Below are 18,317 nucleotides of genomic sequence, written 5' to 3'. Positions count from 1 at the left end.
CTTTATTTAAAATAATTGTCAGAAATACCAAGATTATTTCGAAAAGTTGGATACTTTTTAATATACTTGCAGAATGCCTAAAGAAAAAGAGCAAGAATAAAGTAGAATGCCTGAAGAAAAAGAAAAGAAAAAAATAAATTTTTGCGTAAAATTTAATATTTCTACTTTTTTTTTAATTTAAAACTTTTTAATCTTATGATATTTGATTCTTGCGATTTCAAAAATAAAATATTTGACTAAAATATGAATAACATTTTAAGAAACCAAATGTAGGATAAAACTGTGTAAAGCAATGGCACAATGATTAAACTGTTTAAAGCAGTGTATGCAAGTCATCCTATGTTAAAATGTCCGTTATACATCTCTCTTATTTATATATTTCTTTTCTGAACGGAACATTGAAAGGCGTGTTAACTGTGCTTTACTGTAATTTCTCTTTTAATATATGCAGTTTTCAAATGCATCATAGTCTGGGTTACAAAATATTCTTCGGAAAGAAACGCAATTCAAATAAATAAAATCAAATTCTGGAAAATTTATATTAATAAATATATTTAAAATGCTCAGTTCGAAGGAATAAACAGAAAATTTTAAAACAATTATCTGAAGAGACAATGCAACACAAACAATTAAAATAAAAGTATAAAAACTTAAAAATTTCCTAAAACAATAACTATGACAAATAAATATATGTAAAGAAAACTATTTGAAAAAAAACATAAACGCTGCATCGTTATTGACGCAGTTTGAATAGGTAAATAGAAATTTTTAAAACAGTTATTCGAAGAAAAAAATGCAACTTAAACAATTAAAATGAAATTCGAAAAAGAAAAAATTACTTAAAATAATAACAGTTATAATAAAAAATATATAAAGAATATTATTTGGAAAAAAGAATGATGGTGACTTTTTTTCCTCTCACGGGAAAGGAAACAAGGTTGCCATATATTAAGACGTTCGCCAAGTGAACTATTCTTGGCGCAAACTGAACAAAAAGTGCCAACATAAATTTGTGAATTTCTCCGTAAATTTCGCTCCAAATTTTACAAAATTTCATATTTAGGCGTAATTTGAGTCGTAGAATCGAAATATGTAAAAAAATTGGTATGTTATTTCAGAAAAAGCCCGATTTTGTGTCAAAATACCTATGTTAGAATAGTGCTATATATAAATCTAATATATATCCTAAGTCGTGCTTTCGAGACATGAAGAACGCAATTTGAATTTTGTCAATCGGCCCAGTAGAACGGGAGATATAGCACTGTCCCATTTTTTTTTTTTTTTTTTTTTTTGAGCAGTGTACGTATATACAAATGATAAGCACACATGACTTCTCCTTATATAGAAATGCGGTACCATCCGAATATATTTGACTGGTATTTATTATCTAGCATTATAAGCTGAATAATTGTGAGTATTAGTACCTTTGACTAATAAAAAGTATAATGCATTTGCATTTCATTATCAAGTGATGTTTCATTCTTTCTGTGTAGTTAAGAGTGCTGTTGCGATGTTTTTTAATGTTTCAAAGATAAAACAACAACAAGAATCAATAATTTCATAACACTTCAACAATTAAAGGGACGATAAAGACAAAATCACATAATAACATTTCAACAGAATTTTATTCATAAAATCTTATTCAAAAGTCAAAGCATACACTTAACATCTGAGGAAGGCGATCAATAATTAAACAAAAAGTATCATCTCTTTGAAATTTATCATATATTCTGATTAAATTAATGTCTATGTAGTATTTATTATTTACATGAGAAGCTACATATACGATTTATATACAGATTAAATTTGCCTAAATCTGACTCTAAATAAAAAATGATCAAGGTTTTCCAGATTTAGGAACACGTTACAAAGCAATGTTGAATCCATGTGTAAAAATAAAAGTCAGGTTTCAGTCAGAAAATTCTTTTTATTTTCTTAAAACGAAACGGTTTCTACTTTTCTTTATAAGTGAATACACTATTAAATATTAAAATACGTCGCTCTTCAAAAATTAAAAGAAATAGCTTGAAGAATAATTTATACATTGAAACAGCTTACGTGTTTTGGTAACGTACATTAAGTCAAGACTCCTACTTAGACTTGCTACATCTAGAAAAACAAACAGAAAGGGATGAAGGGTGTAAAAGACACTATAATTTAAAACTAGTTAAGTTGAACAGAAGGCAAACCCAGTGCTTACAAACTCAGCCAGCATTTATGGGGTGAACTTAAAGGTAAAATTTTAAATTGAACTAACTAGCTATTAACCAAAGGATACGCAGAGACAGTTAAACTCGTAAGTTGGCCATTAACATACACCAGCATGTCAGCAGTATAGACAAACTAAAGCAACAGTAATGCTTATCGTAGAAGAACAACTTGTAACGTGGCCTTCAGCGGGCAGAACACGCTCTGACTAACCTCAAACAACCTCACTTAAATGCATGTGAGCTAATTTGCATTCTGGAAAGGAAACGAATACAGAGAAGGGACAGTATAGATTCGGAACACAAAATAACTGGTTAATTAACATAAATAAACCTTACAATTTCATCAGCCATATGTAATGTAGGATAGACGAGGCAGAAACACGGAATTTGGTCGAGTGTAAGTAACATCATAATTTATTGCATTTATATATTTCTCAAACATTTGTATTTGAGTAAGCCAGGAGCATATAAATGTTGAAAACTATATGGTTAACGAAGAAAGGATAAACGCTTTTAATTAAAAGTAACGGAGAAAAGAATTCAAATATGACATTTTTTAATTTCGCATAGTTGGGACTCATGTTTGGCATACATCTCTGTCCTATCAGTCCTATTCGAGCCTCAACCTTTTACTCTAGGATTATTTAACGGCTTTGAAGGGAAACAGGATAACTATGTTTGTTCTAGAGATGATTTGAAGTGCTTGTTAGAATCAGGGTCTAGTGGGCAGACGAATAATGTTTTCTGCAGGGTGCTAGTTAATAACAGTTATTGCATGAATACGGGAGGCAAAAAAAAATCACCTTTTACTACTGTAATAGGATCTCAGATATTGCAAGAGGATTTCGTTACAGAACCTCAAGGCTCTCAGATTTGTCAACTCTCAGATGTGTCAACACGTGGAGATCAGAAAAATCGTTGAGAGAGTTCTGCCCAAACAAATGATTTTGAAAATTTTCAAAAACTTCCCTCATGGTAGTTTCTTATTTAGTTCTTTTGAAAAATTCTAAATTTAAAACTTTGTATATGCTTCTTTATGTTCTTCTGATAAATCGTCTCTCATGATAGCTTTAAATCGAAATATAATGCTTGTATGGCCTTTTAAGGAAGCTGTATAACTCTATTCGTGTTGAGATAAATAATATCTCTTCTTGAAGTTTAGAAAATTTACAATTATTACAGTGGGTCAAAAGAAAAAAATATATCAGTATATCTTCTACATTAAAAACGTATATCATGTTATTAGTGAGCGTTAACTAGTTTAGACAATGATAAATTTTTCTGATTAATTCTTTTAGCCATAATCATATTAGAGAATATATCTATTTTAGGTTTGAAGAGATAGCAAAATTTAGTTATGAAAATCGGAAGTTATATTTTAAGTCATCAATTTTATTTTGAGTCTGTAGACAATCACTTGCAATAAGCCGTTGAATTAAATGTAAGTTTTTTGTAATGTTTTGTGAAAATATTTTAACTTATTAAAGTTTTACTTAATAAATAGCAAATAGATTTATGCAATGAAACCAGTATAAAGTTGTTCTCCTAATTTTACATTTTATAATAGCGTGTTTCTCTGTCTAAAAATTTAGGCTTATACATGAAGGGAAAGTGGGAAAATTCATAACTGCGAATTTATTCTTTCATAAAAAAACAATTAAAAAGAAATCCTATATGCATATTTTATTCAGTCTTTGTTATAAAGATCGAAAAGCATCATTAAAATGAAGAATAATTTTACAACCAATTAAAATCATTTCTGGGGGAATGTGAAGAAACTGCCTTTGAAGCAACTTTTTCTGCCTTTGCGGAGTTAAGAAGGTGTAACCAACTTCTCAACGGTTAACATTCAAGAACAGGTACTCAAACATTTGGGTTTAAGGCATTCCATGTCCTAATATTTAAGGAATCAGTTCATGATTAGACATTTATTAAAGTGCACACAGATGGAATTAATTTATAGTTAATAATATTCATATCTAATTAAGAAAAATTATACAGGGGTATTTTTGTAAAATAAATAATTCATTAGACTTAAGAAATGCTATCACATAGTCATTTTCACATATTTGAGTTGCTATTATTAAGGCAGAATATTTTATCGTGAGGGAAAAAAATGGCAAAATACGCGAGGCCATCGTAGTTTCAGCAGGGATGATTTATCAAATTTTCACAGGCAAGATTTGCGCTATCTTGGTCAAGACTTTAAATTAACATTTCGGGAAAAGGGATGTACACAGAAAACAAAGCTATGATAGTATATGCACATAAAATTTGGAAGACTTCACATTTCACAGTTACATCAGAAGATTTGTTAAGGCTTTTGTGCTCTCTCTGAGCATCGCAGGTTTACCAATCTGCTCATGGACTAACTCCTGCTAACACAATTACATACAGATTCTTCGTGATTTATTTTTTTAAAGTAATACATTGCGGTAACATTTGGTGGCAACAATTTGAAAAGTGATTCGGCCAAAAAGTGAGTTTCGAGATTAATAGCCCCTTTGGTGCTAATAACGTGTGATGCAAAAATAAATAAAAACCAAATCAATAAAATTAAATAAAAATCATGCTATACATTTGGAAATAAATATTGGTTAATTTTTGGAAACGTATTTCACAGCGTTATTTAAGATCAAGAGTACCATTTGATTCGATACCACTTTTATATATTATATCGTATATAGACAGAACTTTTACATTTAGCAGAACATTTAAAAAAATCTGAGGTGGACACCACATGACTTCCTTGTACGGCCTATTAAATTATACACTTTTTGGAACACTTTGTTTAAACTTATTTCCCTGAATTTCATTAGAGATGTATTTCGCATTCAATTAATTCAGCTCTCACTTCGCTGCAAGTCAAAAATACATGAAACTCAAAGCGCCTTCATTAAAAATTGTAAAATACAGGAAAACATAAAACACCAAATATAGTTTAAAACAGTTGAAACATTTTTTTTTTTTACAATTAGAGTTTCTAACGATTAACAAGTAATTCGGCCAGCGGGCAAGAAAACAGATTTTTCGGTGCACAAATTTGAACGATTTCGTGGTCCCACTCGACAAAAAGATGGTGACGTTGGTGCACAAACTGACTCAATTCATTATTCTCTTAAGAGTTTTAAATGTAAATAAATAGCTACTTCGTTAGGTTATCACTTCAACAATTTTTAAGTTATTCATAATTCTACAGCTATTGCATGCAGATTAACTAAAGGTATAAAAAAACTTCAACCAGAATATAAGAGCAACATAATTTGATCACTATTTAAAGCAAAAAATGCACAATTTATCAACATATAAGAATAAAAAGACTGAGCTCATCAAACCGAGTAATAGAGCGTGTGTGTGAGTATATATATATACCTCTGGTGCGGCCGATTGCAACCAAAAAAGTAGGTGCACAACTATATGTTATAGCATTCCCATGTACAAAATTTCAACGTTCTGAGGGTACTCTTTTTTGTTTTATGCCAGATACATACATATGTAAGTATGTATAGACGTCACGAGAAAAATCTCTTCTGAATCTATTTTACAATCCGTTTTTGAGAAAAAAGTCCTTTATTTTGCCCAGATGTCACGCAAAGAAAATATCGTCCAAATGGTTTCGAGAGCGGTCAAAATGGATATTTTCGTTGAAGTATGATACCCGAAATTTTTCGCTATTACATTACTTTGTACAGGAAGTAAAAAGAATCGCTTGCTATCGAAACTGTTTGTTCAGCATTGACAGGCGGCAGAGCCATTAATTTATTTAGAAGCAGGAGTCGTGAAAAATGAGCAATGCCGTCGCCGGGACTTGAACAATGGACCTTTTGAATATGCGTCGAGCGTACTGATCACCACACCACGAAGACATGCTAAGAAGGCGGGAGAAATATCTGATAAGGTAGCAATAAGCGACTTAATGAATTTTCTCGAAATGAATATTTTCTTGTATTCTAAAAACCTAGAAGTGCTTCGTAGTTTGAATTTTGGAATTAGATTACTTTTTCATAGCGTTTTTTGAAAATCCTTATGCAAAGTATTATAAAAGTAATTTTAATATAAACATAACTTTTCAGTTAAGATAAAAATTTGAAAAAAATGGAAAATACATAAAATTCACCTATTTACTCGACTTTACGCAGAAATTTAATATTTTTCAAATCTTAGAAAAATCGCCAAAAATTTTCAATAATAGTTTTGGAAATTCGCGACGAAATGTAATTATTGTCATATCTGTTATATCCAGGAAAACGTTCAAGCATTTTTCATCTTTTATTCTAGTTACAAATACGTTTTTCGTGTGCAAGTAATGACTCTTCCTTAAACATTAAAATTGTGTCCATTTATGTAATTTGAAAGTATTATTAAATTTTGCATGTAAGATAGAAACAGCAATCATACTGAAAACTAGCTTTTAAATTTTATGATAGAAATATAAAAATAACATTTGAATAATAGCTTTAAACTTTGCAGTCACACTAGAGACAAATGGGAAAAAAGTTTCAAAAAAATTTAACATGTTGTATTCTGTGTCTTAATTATTGTGTCTTAATGTTGTATTTTCTCCTCAATGTTATGTTCAACTGGTTACGAGTTAGTAAGATAACTGAAAATTGATAATTCATTTTGTATTCGCTTTCGGAAGCTAATAAGCCGGTTACTGGGATTTTCGGGGTTTATTTCCTAGAAGCAGCAGTTGCAAATTTCCTTACAGCATAGGAAAAACTTAAAAAAAATATCCAGGCCTGAAAGCATGCAACAGCTTTATAATTATTTGGAACGTTAATTATGCTTGATAAATATGCTAAATTTTTAAAAATTAATCCCGGTTTCAAAAATAAAAATGTCTAAAAATTCTATTTCTTGAAATGAGGCGCTACAATCAACTTTTTGTTGACAATTATACGTGCTGCAATAGCCAATCATAGCTAAGTTTCTGCACGCCGTCTCTTCTTCTTCGGATGTGGTCAAGGGGACAAGTGCCAGACGAGGGAGAAAACCCATTTGGGTTGGTCTATTTCTTATAAGGTCCATGGAGGAGTGCCGCAACCAACATGCACGTAACATGAGTGTAGTTGTATTGGCTGTGGGCTGTAGTTGATCGTAGTTGTATTGGTTGTGGTCGGCCGATACAACTACAATCAACTACATCCAGCTGTGGAGGAGTCCGAAGAAACCTCTCTCCTTCATTTAGAAGCGAGTGAACCCACAGCGGCTTACTTATCAGTCGAAGGTAATTTTATGTATTCGATGAAACGCAAATTGGAGATTATTAAGTACGTGATAATATCTTGACATTCATTATATATCATGCTTTAAGACTTCAAATATCTGAGCTTACTTTTCGTAACGCTATAAGGTATTTCCCCCATCTTCTTAGCATCACTTTCTTACACCCTGTTCATTCAAAATAAATATTCGTTCACTATTTGTTATTCAAAATGTGTATTATACATTACACAAAGCAACCATAATTTAATTTTACTAATTCTAGTACATCTACACTGTTGTGGAATAGTAGGCGAAAATTAAGCTATAACATAAAATAGCATACGCACGTGTGGTACCATTCTCTTTTACATAGCAATATGTGGTTGCCTAGTACTTAAAACCACTAAATCCTCATCTGAACGATTCCTTAGACGGGACTAGTGTGTTTCGGTCACAAGGAGTAAGTTGAGCTTTGTTGCTAGGCAACCAAACTTTGCTGGGCTTAAGGAGTTTAGACACTGCTGGATTTTCATAAAAGCTGGTTTAAGGATTTTGCCTAAATATTCTAATTTTTGACATAATTTGGATATAAGAACTTACCAGCAAGGCTGTGGTGTCGGAGTCATGGAGTGGGAATCGGAGTCGGGAAGATTTTAGGGTAAAAGGAGTCTGAGCTGGAGTCACTAAAAACAGGTCGACTCCGACTCCAGTTTTTGTTGGACAGTTTGAATTTGAAATGAAATTTGAATTAATTGAAAAAATTAATAACAAGCTGAGTTATTATTTTTATTTATGGACAATATACATTAATAAATAGTTGTTTTCTATTTTATTGACATATTAATAAATAAATATAGGGGAGGAAGAGGGATCTGATATTTGCCATTAGTGATTAAACTGATTCATTTAGTTACTTCATTTAGTTTGTAGAGACATTAGGTACTTTTGGAAGCAGGAAAAGGAAAAATAGCAAACGCCTTCGCCGGGAATCAAACCACGGACGTCTGGAATACCGGGCCAGCGTACAGAACCACTACACCACGAAGGCACTCCAGGAGAGTGGGAGAAATGCCTTATAAGTTACAAATCTCACTGGTAAATTTAGGTAAGCAACAAGAACTCCCCAAATTGATGCCATTCTTAGGAAGCGAGCAGGAAAAGGAGCAATTATTGATCAAGCACCTCGATAAGGAAGTACATATTTTATGATAAAGAGGTTGTTAGAATTGAGAACCTTTTTAGAAGATGTAGGTAATCCTAATGTTTCACTAACAGAAAGACTGTGGAATGATCTTGCAGAATTGGAAACTCTTCTTTCTACAGCGTACATAGCCACAAAAAAGCTGCAATCTGAAGAATTGACAGAAGCCGAGAATAGAAGAATGTGATGTTTGTTCTTTCTGAAATGGAGAGTTTATTGCAGAAGGAATTATTTCTTCATTGAAGAAAAGAAAAACTAATTTGCTAGACAATGAGATCTTGCCGGGTTCAATATATAGAGATTCGAAACACCGAATTTTCTTGAAGGACGAACAAATTAAAAAGGCAAAGAAAGCCATCTATGAACTTTCATTAAGAATGAAATTATTCTCAGAACAATTGGAGAATTCGAGTCAGGACTGTAAAACTGTAGACATTGCAATTGAGCCTCTATCATCCTCTTCCAGTGATAAATTAGATTTTGAGAAATATATTTGGATAATATTGAAAAGAATAAGGCAAAGCAAATGAAAATAAAGAACGAAGAGCCTTTAGATATAAAAATGAAAAAAGTACAAACAAGATTTCTACACGGCCTTTGAAGAAATAAAGAAATACGATTGCACTTGCAAGACACCTCTTTTAGAACTTAAAAATCTATCTGAAAATTTAAAGAAGTAGCCCTAACAGAAACTGCTCTTTCTCCTACTCAAGTTAGTGTGGAAAGACTCTTATCAGCTCTGAAGATTATCAAATCGGATCTATGGCCCTCCAACAAAGAAAATCTTGCCGAAGCTATACTGTTTCTTAGAAATAACTAATGCCAGTGTTTCCATTTCATAATAAATGCTAATTATTATAAATAATTTGCTATCCCATCAATTGTTTTTCTGTAGCATCTATTACTTCTTTTATATTAAAAAATAAGCTGTAACCCATGTGTATTATATATATATATATGAGGGAGTCGGAGTAGAGTAGGAGTCAGAGTCTTTAAAATTCCAGGAGTCGGAGTCGGTCCTTTTCCCTACCGACTCCCCAGCCCTGATCCTGACACACTGAATACTTTAATCATTTAGCTTTCAAAACGGAAGTATACTTACGGGTAATCCTGGCGTGAAAACGTTAATGAAAAGACAATCCTCCGCTCCTTTCATTCGACCTTGATTGTCCCATTGAGGGCATATGGATCTATAATCTCTGGCATCAAGAGTACCCGCCCATCCTGGGTACATAAGAGGTTCCTGAAAGTAAAGAAAAAAAATTTAATTAAGCGAAAAAATAAGTTGTACTACGCTTCAATGAGGTATAATGACATTGCTAGAACATCTTGGAACTTCATTCTGAGATTCATTAAGTCAGTCAAAAAAAATCGCTGTTTTACCTAGCAATCGTTCCCCCCCCTAAAAAAAGAGAAAGAGACACCCTATGGTTTACGCGTATTATTGAGCTCAAACTGAAAAGTATTGATATAGTTGATATCTCACTGATATAACTTTCGCCACGGAAATGAAAGTTCATCAATATACCGTCTCATAAAATATTAAACATTGTAAAACTCTTATTCTGCCTTATATTTCTGTCGAATCGCTCTTAATTCTTAATAATGATAATAATAAAAGATCCTTAAGATTTTACATAATTATAACACTTCCTAATAATAACGCATTAAGGAAAATCATAAAGGGAGAGCAGAATTAGTACAATATGAGCTGTAAATACGTTACATAAAATTCACAGATCTTGGAAAGAAATTATAAGGGACTGAAAGATCTAATGAAAAAAATTGTATACTACATTGTTGACCATTATATATGGAGTTGCTATACCATGAAGAAAGCATACAACAGCTTTGAAATATCTATGAAAAGCAGAACGTGTTGGCATATGCAAATGACCAGTATTTCATGGTATGCGCAAGTAACAAGCAAGAGTAATGAAATTTCGAACTGATAGAAAAGTACAGGTTGAAATGACGATTGTTTATTCATAAAACGCACCTGCTTTTGTTTTGGCACTGGAAATTGTGTTATGCGTTGTGTAAGAAGGAGCATATCTCAGCACGTCTCATATAATCTCATTGCTTGTAAATCGTAACCTACCAGGATAGTAGGAAAAGCATCAATAGGCCAGTCAGAAACCACATACTACTTACTCTCCTCTGCGTTTCATACGTATTTATTTTCTGCCTTTGTCGGCGCATTTTCGAGATTTCTCAACAGGAAACGCTTGACAGTTCGATCGCAGAAAAATCATAATTTATCGGGACTGGTAATTCGTAACGCCGACTGCTAATGTTAATCTAGAACCAATGACTGTTAGGAGAATTTGCAATCAGTGTGTTCAATTGCAGTTATGAGAATTTGCAGTCAGGACCCGTGTGCACACAGAACAACTTGCGGGATCTCTCTTGCCAGCACTAATCAATGCCCTTAACAATAAACATCTTGTCTGCACTCCTTGTAGGAACCGTACAAATACTTCACGTACTCTGGGTGAGAAACCTTGGTGCGTTCCACAACGCCAAGTATCCGAATGTATGATGCGACTACCTCTGCAACTCAGTTTGTTTTTTTGTTAGTTTGCCAGCAAGACGACCTTTGTTTCAACGTTTATTACAGTGAATATATCGCCGTTTACAGATACAACAAAGGTATCGTTGATTACAGTGACACACATGAAGGCATGAATTACATTAGTCGTCTTTTACAACGAATTCGAAGCGCAGCATGATGGCAGGATTCGTTTGTGGAAGCTGTGAGAGGAACAAAAGAAAGTGGGAAGTATGCATTCTTGACAGACATTAACAGCTTAGCACCTAGATTAATGATATGCTGTGCCCAATGGGTAAACACCCTTTCCACGTTTAGTCCTCATACCGGTTATCTTGACCAGACACTCTTACATTACTAAACTTTTAGAGCCCCTGTGGCGGTGCCATACCTTCGATATCTACGTTACACTACTTTTAGCAGGACTGTACGAAAATTGTTTACGCTCTCTCTCTCACGTTTCGAATGTTTCATACAGGGTGCTTGTCTCCTGCTTTGTCGGCACATTTTCGAGATCTCTTAGCTACAAAATCTGTTACCTAGTAGGATGGATGAACTCTGGCACAAATAGGAAATAGTGTGGTCTATACTTTTCCAAAATAGTATCCAAAGTCTGTTCATGCTCAGCCGTATAGCATCTGCTGTTGTTGCCAGACATGGATGTTTAGCGTACAGATTTCTACATATTCGCTACCTCAAAGCTATCTAGAATTTTAATCATGCCATTTTTCCAATACAATGTATTTGCGCACTAAAAATGATTCTGCCCACAGCGTTTCTCCTTCTTCTTAGTACGGCAAGTTTAATGTATAGCACTGTATCCGAGATGCATACTGAAGAGGTAGATCTACATTACTACATCACACAAGCAGAAAACCGTTAAGTATTTTGATCCTCTTTGTGAACGATATGCATTGTAGTTTTTTAAAACTCTAACGCTGGCAAAGTAAAAAGGCATCCTAATTCCAGAGGTTCATAATAAAATGCTTCTTTATGTTTTTGGGTGAATTCATGGAAAAATGTCTTCAATGGCAAGTTTTTTCTGGATGTTCGGGTAATCATAACTATTCATGTTATTAAGTTGCAACCGAGATGAGACATATTTTAACATCTTTACTCTTTGAAAAGATAAACCAACTATCTGCTACGGAAGAACGCAAGAGGTTAACAAAGGAACTACAGATACGATTTGCTAGCGCTGCCTTAATTAATTAATCAACCAAACGGTCAGTTTTCCAAAACTCTTGTTCTTCTAAGATCGTATGCTTTTTTGGAGCACCGAAAGGGTCAACTCCTCTTCGTAATTTAAATTTGAAAATTATTTATCATCCTCAGATAAGTTCTGAGATAAAAATTTACCCGAATTTTACATGTTCATAATTAGGTATCCCAATTTAAAAATCGTTTGAATAATTAATACGTTTTTTGCAAACATTCTTAACAAAGTTTGTTGATTTTTAATCGTTTGAATAATTAATATGTTTCTTGCAAGTAATCTTAACAAAATTTGTTGATTTTTAAATATCACGTTATATTCATCGATACGATTTTATGCTTACAAACTTTAAATATATTCCTTTCATTTTGACAATGGTGACATCCTAAAAGTATTGTCAAGATAAAATATTACGTATGCAATTAAAGATTTATCAATTTCATTTTCTGTAAATTAAACCGACAAGAACTCATCAGAATTTCAGATATTTTATAATAACGTCATTTATCAAGATATACTCCGATTTAAGTAAAACTAATAACTTTATCGTAACATTCATTTAATATTCATTGTTTCCAAGATATCCAAAAGTTTATCTTACGGATACTCAAAGTATTTAAATTGTTCTTATAATAGGGAGTAAAGATAATGTAGAAGCATTTCACCTATTATAAAGAGTTTGCGATGTGTATTACGAAGAAATAAGTTGCACTTCAATCTAATGTGCAATTTAGACTAAAAGCATAACAAATAAATATGTAGTTTGAAACAATAAATAATATTTTTTATATATTTTAATTGATGAGAGCAGATACAAAGCAGTTCTGTTAAAATTTTCTAAAGAAAATGAATAAAGTACCACCTGGTTAAGCTAGAACAGATGATAGTGTAACTGTTGCAGACTTGCACATCCGAATTAGGCAGACGATAAAATTATAGTCACATCAATTGTGCTTTTGAAAGCGTGGATTGAAATAGAATATCACTCAAACATGGGTCGAACTACAAATGGCAGTGGCATATCAAAGTTGTAGTCAAGTTCTCCCAGATACAAACAGTTCTCAACATGTCAATAGTAGCAGCTGCTGCTGTGATGCATTGTTTAAGATCGTCGAAATTTATAGGATGGTAAGGAACTAAAGCTATGTCCTTGTTATACCTACAAGACGTAATCACATGGTATCACATTTGTTTTAGGTTACTTTTGTTTACATTTTTTATTTTTCAAATATCAGTTATTAAATACTAACGAAATAACATTATTTTTTTCATGTATACTGTTAATCATCCATTTTTGAAACTTGCTTGGCTTGTAAAATGTTATTCAAAAGTTGTTTTTGATAAAAAAAAATAATTTATTTAAAATGTTCTGAAAATGAATTCACATTAGTACTCGGACACTTTGAACTAGCAGTTTAAAAATAATAAAAACATAAAAATAAAGGGACATTCAATATTTTGTTAGATAACCTTTAGCTATAATTATTCTTTTCATGCGCTTTTAACGTGGATTTAACTAATTGTTTTTCGAGCAACAATGATCGCTTTACTAAAAGCAGTTCCTCCGTAGGAATCGCTTTTACTAAAGCTTTCGAAGAAATTTCATGTTTCCTTATTCTTTATTCAACTCACTCCATATGTGTTAGACAGCCTTGTTGTGTAGCGAATTTAATTTAATTAAGTGATTCATAAAAATCAAAATTTTAAAGTTGTAATTATTCAAAATTTGAGCTACACAAGTTTGGTTATATTCTTTTTGGGCCTATTAATTCTAGTGTAATATATTTTGGCTTTCCGAGTTTACGCGAACTGCGTCTTCAATCTTGTACACGCAAACAATGGATAAGTAATTTTGTTTCTGCGTAATAAACTCAGTTTTTCATGTCATAAATTAATTTGATTTCTTAGTATTTAATATCATTAGTTGCAGAAAAATTAGCTCTTTAATTTGGCATAACTTTCATTTTTCTAACTTTAATTGCATTTCAGTTATGAGCTTTAATTAGTAGATTTTTCTTCGTTTCGCTTGTGATTTAGTTAAAGGGGGATGAAATGCCTTCTTTCCGGTTGAAAAGTCACTTTTTGCGAGTTTTCAGCGTTCTTTCGTTGGGACCCTTGCAGGGTTGTTGAAATTCCTAATCTCCCCCGGTCGCAGGTGGCAGTTATTTGGCGAGGGTTTGGCGACATAGATTTTCCGTTGAGGTTTCAAAATGGTGGTTTTGGCGAGTTTGATAACATGAGGGTATGCTGTGATTGCAACTATTTCAACTTTCGGCGAAAAATGGGTTGCGCCAACTTGGCAGTCCGGCACTCTCCCTTTTAACGGGTTGTTTTAGGGGACGAGCTCACTTTTTTCACTTTTTACACTTTTTGCACTTTCTACTTACCATCTGACGCTGTCTCGTTGGCAGCAGAATTTCATCTCGGAAAATGCATTTTTCCGTCTTTGGATCTACGGGCCTCTTGCCCTGGAGTTTTGAACGAGGGACTTATAATAAATAAGTTGCACTTCAATCTAATGTGCAATTTAGACTAAAAGCATAACAAATAAATATGTAGTTTGAAACAATAAATAATATTTTTTATATATTTTAATTGATGAGAGCAGATACAAAGCAGTTCTGTTAAAATTTTCTAAAGAAAATGAATGAAGTACCACCTGGTTAAGCTAGAACAGATGATAGTGTAACTGTTGCAGACTTGCACATCCGAATTAGGCAGACGATAAAATTATAGTCACATCAATTGTGCTTTTGAAAGCGTGGATTGAAATAGAATATCACTCAAACATGGGTCGAACTACAAATGGCAGTGGCATATCAAAGTTGTAGTCAAGTTCTCCCAGATACAAACAGTTCTCAACATGTCAATAGTAGCAGCTGCTGCTGTGATGCATTGTTTAAGATCGTCGAAATTTATAGGATGGTAAGGAACTAAAGCTATGTCCTTGTTATACCTACAAGACGTAATCACATGGTATCACATTTGTTTTAGGTTACTTTTGTTTACATTTTTTATTTTTCAAATATCAGTTATTAAATACTAACGAAATAACATTATTTTTTTCATGTATACTGTTAATCATCCATTTTTGAAACTTGCTCGGCTTGTAAAATGTTATTCAAAAGTTGTTTTTGATAAAAAAAAAGAATTTATTTAAAATGTTCTGAAAATGAATTCACATTAGTACTCGGACACTTTGAACTAGCAGTTTAAAAATAATAAAAACATAAAAATAAAGGGACATTCAATATTTTGTTAGATAACCTTTAGCTATAATTATTCTTTTCATGCGCTTTTACGCATAATTATTCTTTTCATGCGCTTGCACGAATTATGACCTCGACTAAATTATAGGCTCCTCATTGCCGTGCCTTAATATGTAAGTTTCTCAAAGATAATTAAAATAGGAAAAAGCGAAGAAGAGTGATGCCTAGTTCTAGTGCTGTTAAGAAGAAATTTCAGTCTCTCCTCCATGAATAGAGTATCATCTACATCGATAATCCGAATTTTTAAGAATTAATTGCCGCCATCAAGAGTCTTCTGCATCGCTAGTGATGTCTAGTTGTAGTGCCGTTAAGAAGAAATTTCAGTCTCTCCTCCATGACTAGTTTCCATCTGCTTTAACCTTCCTAATCTTTAAGAATTAATTGCCGCCATCAAGAGTCTTCTGCATCGCTAGCTCCGGTGTCCCACGACAAAAATGCTAACTTCAATATTGGATTGGATTTGACTTTTTTTTTGAAAATTGTCCACCCACGAACTCTTCTCATTTTCTACTACGCTCAGCAGCCGTCCTCCTTGGCATCTTGATAATTTTTAAATATGAGGGCATTTCTCCACCTCCTGTTCATCTGCAGCTTGTATTTCATAAGATAAGTTCCTTTTATTTGTTTTCTTTTATTTGTCGGTCGGATATTTAAAAAAAAAAATTATAATAGGCAATTCTTATAGTAAAGTTTACTAGACATTCCTAATAAGTAATTCTAACAACTAAAATAGTTAATAGTGATTGAAATAACTTAATTAGTTGAATTAAAAATTTTGTAGTTGAGTAAACTAACCTAATTCTAATGAAATCATTTTGTTGTCCATAAGGTAAATTATTAGATTGGCCAAGGAAATATATCATTATTTAAATTAGTTAATTGAAACTGTGAATGTAAATTAGTCAGATTGGTTAAGGAAATTTATTCTTCATTAAATTATTTAATTGAACTTGTGAATTTCTTTCTTGGTGAAGATTGATTGGTAAAGGTGTCATTAGTTGAGCTTCTTTGCTCCTCTTAGGCATTAAATTGCTTGTAGGATGTAATAGCTGATTTTAATTAACATATTACCCGGTTAATCATTCTTTTGAAAATAGAAATTTACTATGTGCAATAACCTGAATTACATTGGTATTGATTATTCTGAGTTAAATTGCTTGTAGGATGTAATAGCTGATTTTAATTAACATATTACCCGGTTAAATCATTCTTTTGAAAATAGAAAGTTACTATGTGCAATAACCTGAATTACATTGGTATTGATTATTCTGAGTTAAATTGCTTGTAGGATGTAATAGCTGATTTTAATTAACATATTACCCGGTTAAATCGTTCTTTTGAAAATAGAAAGTTACTATGTGCAATAACCAGAATTACATTGGTATTGATTACTCTGTGTGAAATGTTTTTTTGGAATGTATAACTTGTTAATTATTTTTTTTTCTCCCCGGGGAGGGTATTGTTAATTTATCCAAAATTTTATCTAATCATATTTATCTGAATGTAATAGCAATAATAGTTTGATATTATTGAGTCTAAGATAGAAGTAATATTACTCTGTAGAGGTATGCATTTTGTTGAAAGCAATATTTTACAGTTCAGCTTGAATCAGATTTGCTTATTAAGTTAATTCTGCACTGTGTAATAATCAATATGTTAACAGTACTGATTGAATATTAATTGCTTACAAATTACTGGACTAAGAAACTCTTAAAAATTTTAATAAATAGGCTCACTTTTCTAGATCAGTCAATGTTTATTTATTTCTTTTGTGTGTGTGCTCAATGATTTTCACCCGTCTCAGTCTCAAATTGATTTCAGGGTTAATCCGAAAACACAACGCAAATGTACTGGGCTTATTGATATTAGTATATTACTGTTAAAAAAAATTTTAAGTGTTATGTCAACAGAGTAGGAAACCTTATTGGTACCGTGATTTTTTCTATATAACATATTGGTGCCGTGAACTTTCGAACCAAATTTTTAGCACTCAACAATTTTTGTTGTGCTGTTTATTTTTGCATCACTTTTGGCTTGCGCTTATAGTGCAACTTAATTTTGACTTGAGACTGGTGATTGTCATGTGCACTATTGCATATTTATGTGAAAGTTTTCTTCCACATGTCTAGGCTTTTTACTGAAACCCTACTCGTTAGTTAGTTACAGTGACAGGCCTATACAGTGGTCGTATTACTGTGCTTATTTTATACTTATTGTTTGAGGTTGCATACCAGATATGTACTACTGATACACATTTGGACTTTAGAACTATTGTATCCAACACAAACATTTTCACGCAGTACCTGTTTAGTTAAGTATTTTGTTTTGTGCAAAATTTTGTATTGCATGTTTACATATTGATTTTGAGGATTACTGTTTCACACTTTTACAACTGTATGTTTGCAACATAAGGTTAAAAGGCACGCATGTTAATCACGCATTGGGATACATCCCTATTTTTGTGCTTGCAATTACTGATATACATTTATCATCACTTTTATGTTTTGGTGAGAATTGCATTTGTGTTAATGAATTAATTTTTTTTTTTTTTTTTTTTTTTTTTTTTGCGTATTGCATTTTGAGTGATTATTTTGAAGAATTTTAATTTTAATTAATTGAATTAGTGTCAGAGCAGTATTTTTGTGTTCAAGATTTAGTAATT

At 32.2% G+C, this 18,317-nt stretch overlaps 1 protein-coding gene across 1 annotated transcript in view; it reads right to left on the bottom strand.

Moving 5' to 3' along the window:
- Positions 1 to 18,317, bottom strand: part of LOC118198391 (esterase E4-like) — a 105,299-nt gene that overhangs the window by 48,005 nt on the left and 38,977 nt on the right. Inside the window, exon 2 of the mRNA XM_085821706.1 lies at positions 9,722 to 9,862. Within this exon, the coding sequence (XP_085677832.1) occupies positions 9,722 to 9,862 (141 nt within the window). The remainder of the gene's footprint in view (positions 1 to 9,721; positions 9,863 to 18,317) is intronic.

Source organism: Stegodyphus dumicola, chromosome 8 (genome assembly GCF_044657685.1).
Source record: "Stegodyphus dumicola isolate Sdum_Otavi_A_Nest chromosome 8, ASM4465768v1".
NCBI classification, from domain to species: Eukaryota; Metazoa; Arthropoda; class Arachnida; order Araneae; family Eresidae; genus Stegodyphus; species Stegodyphus dumicola.
Note: the sequence above shows the minus strand (reverse complement) of the source record. Positions and strands in the feature narration are given on the sequence as shown.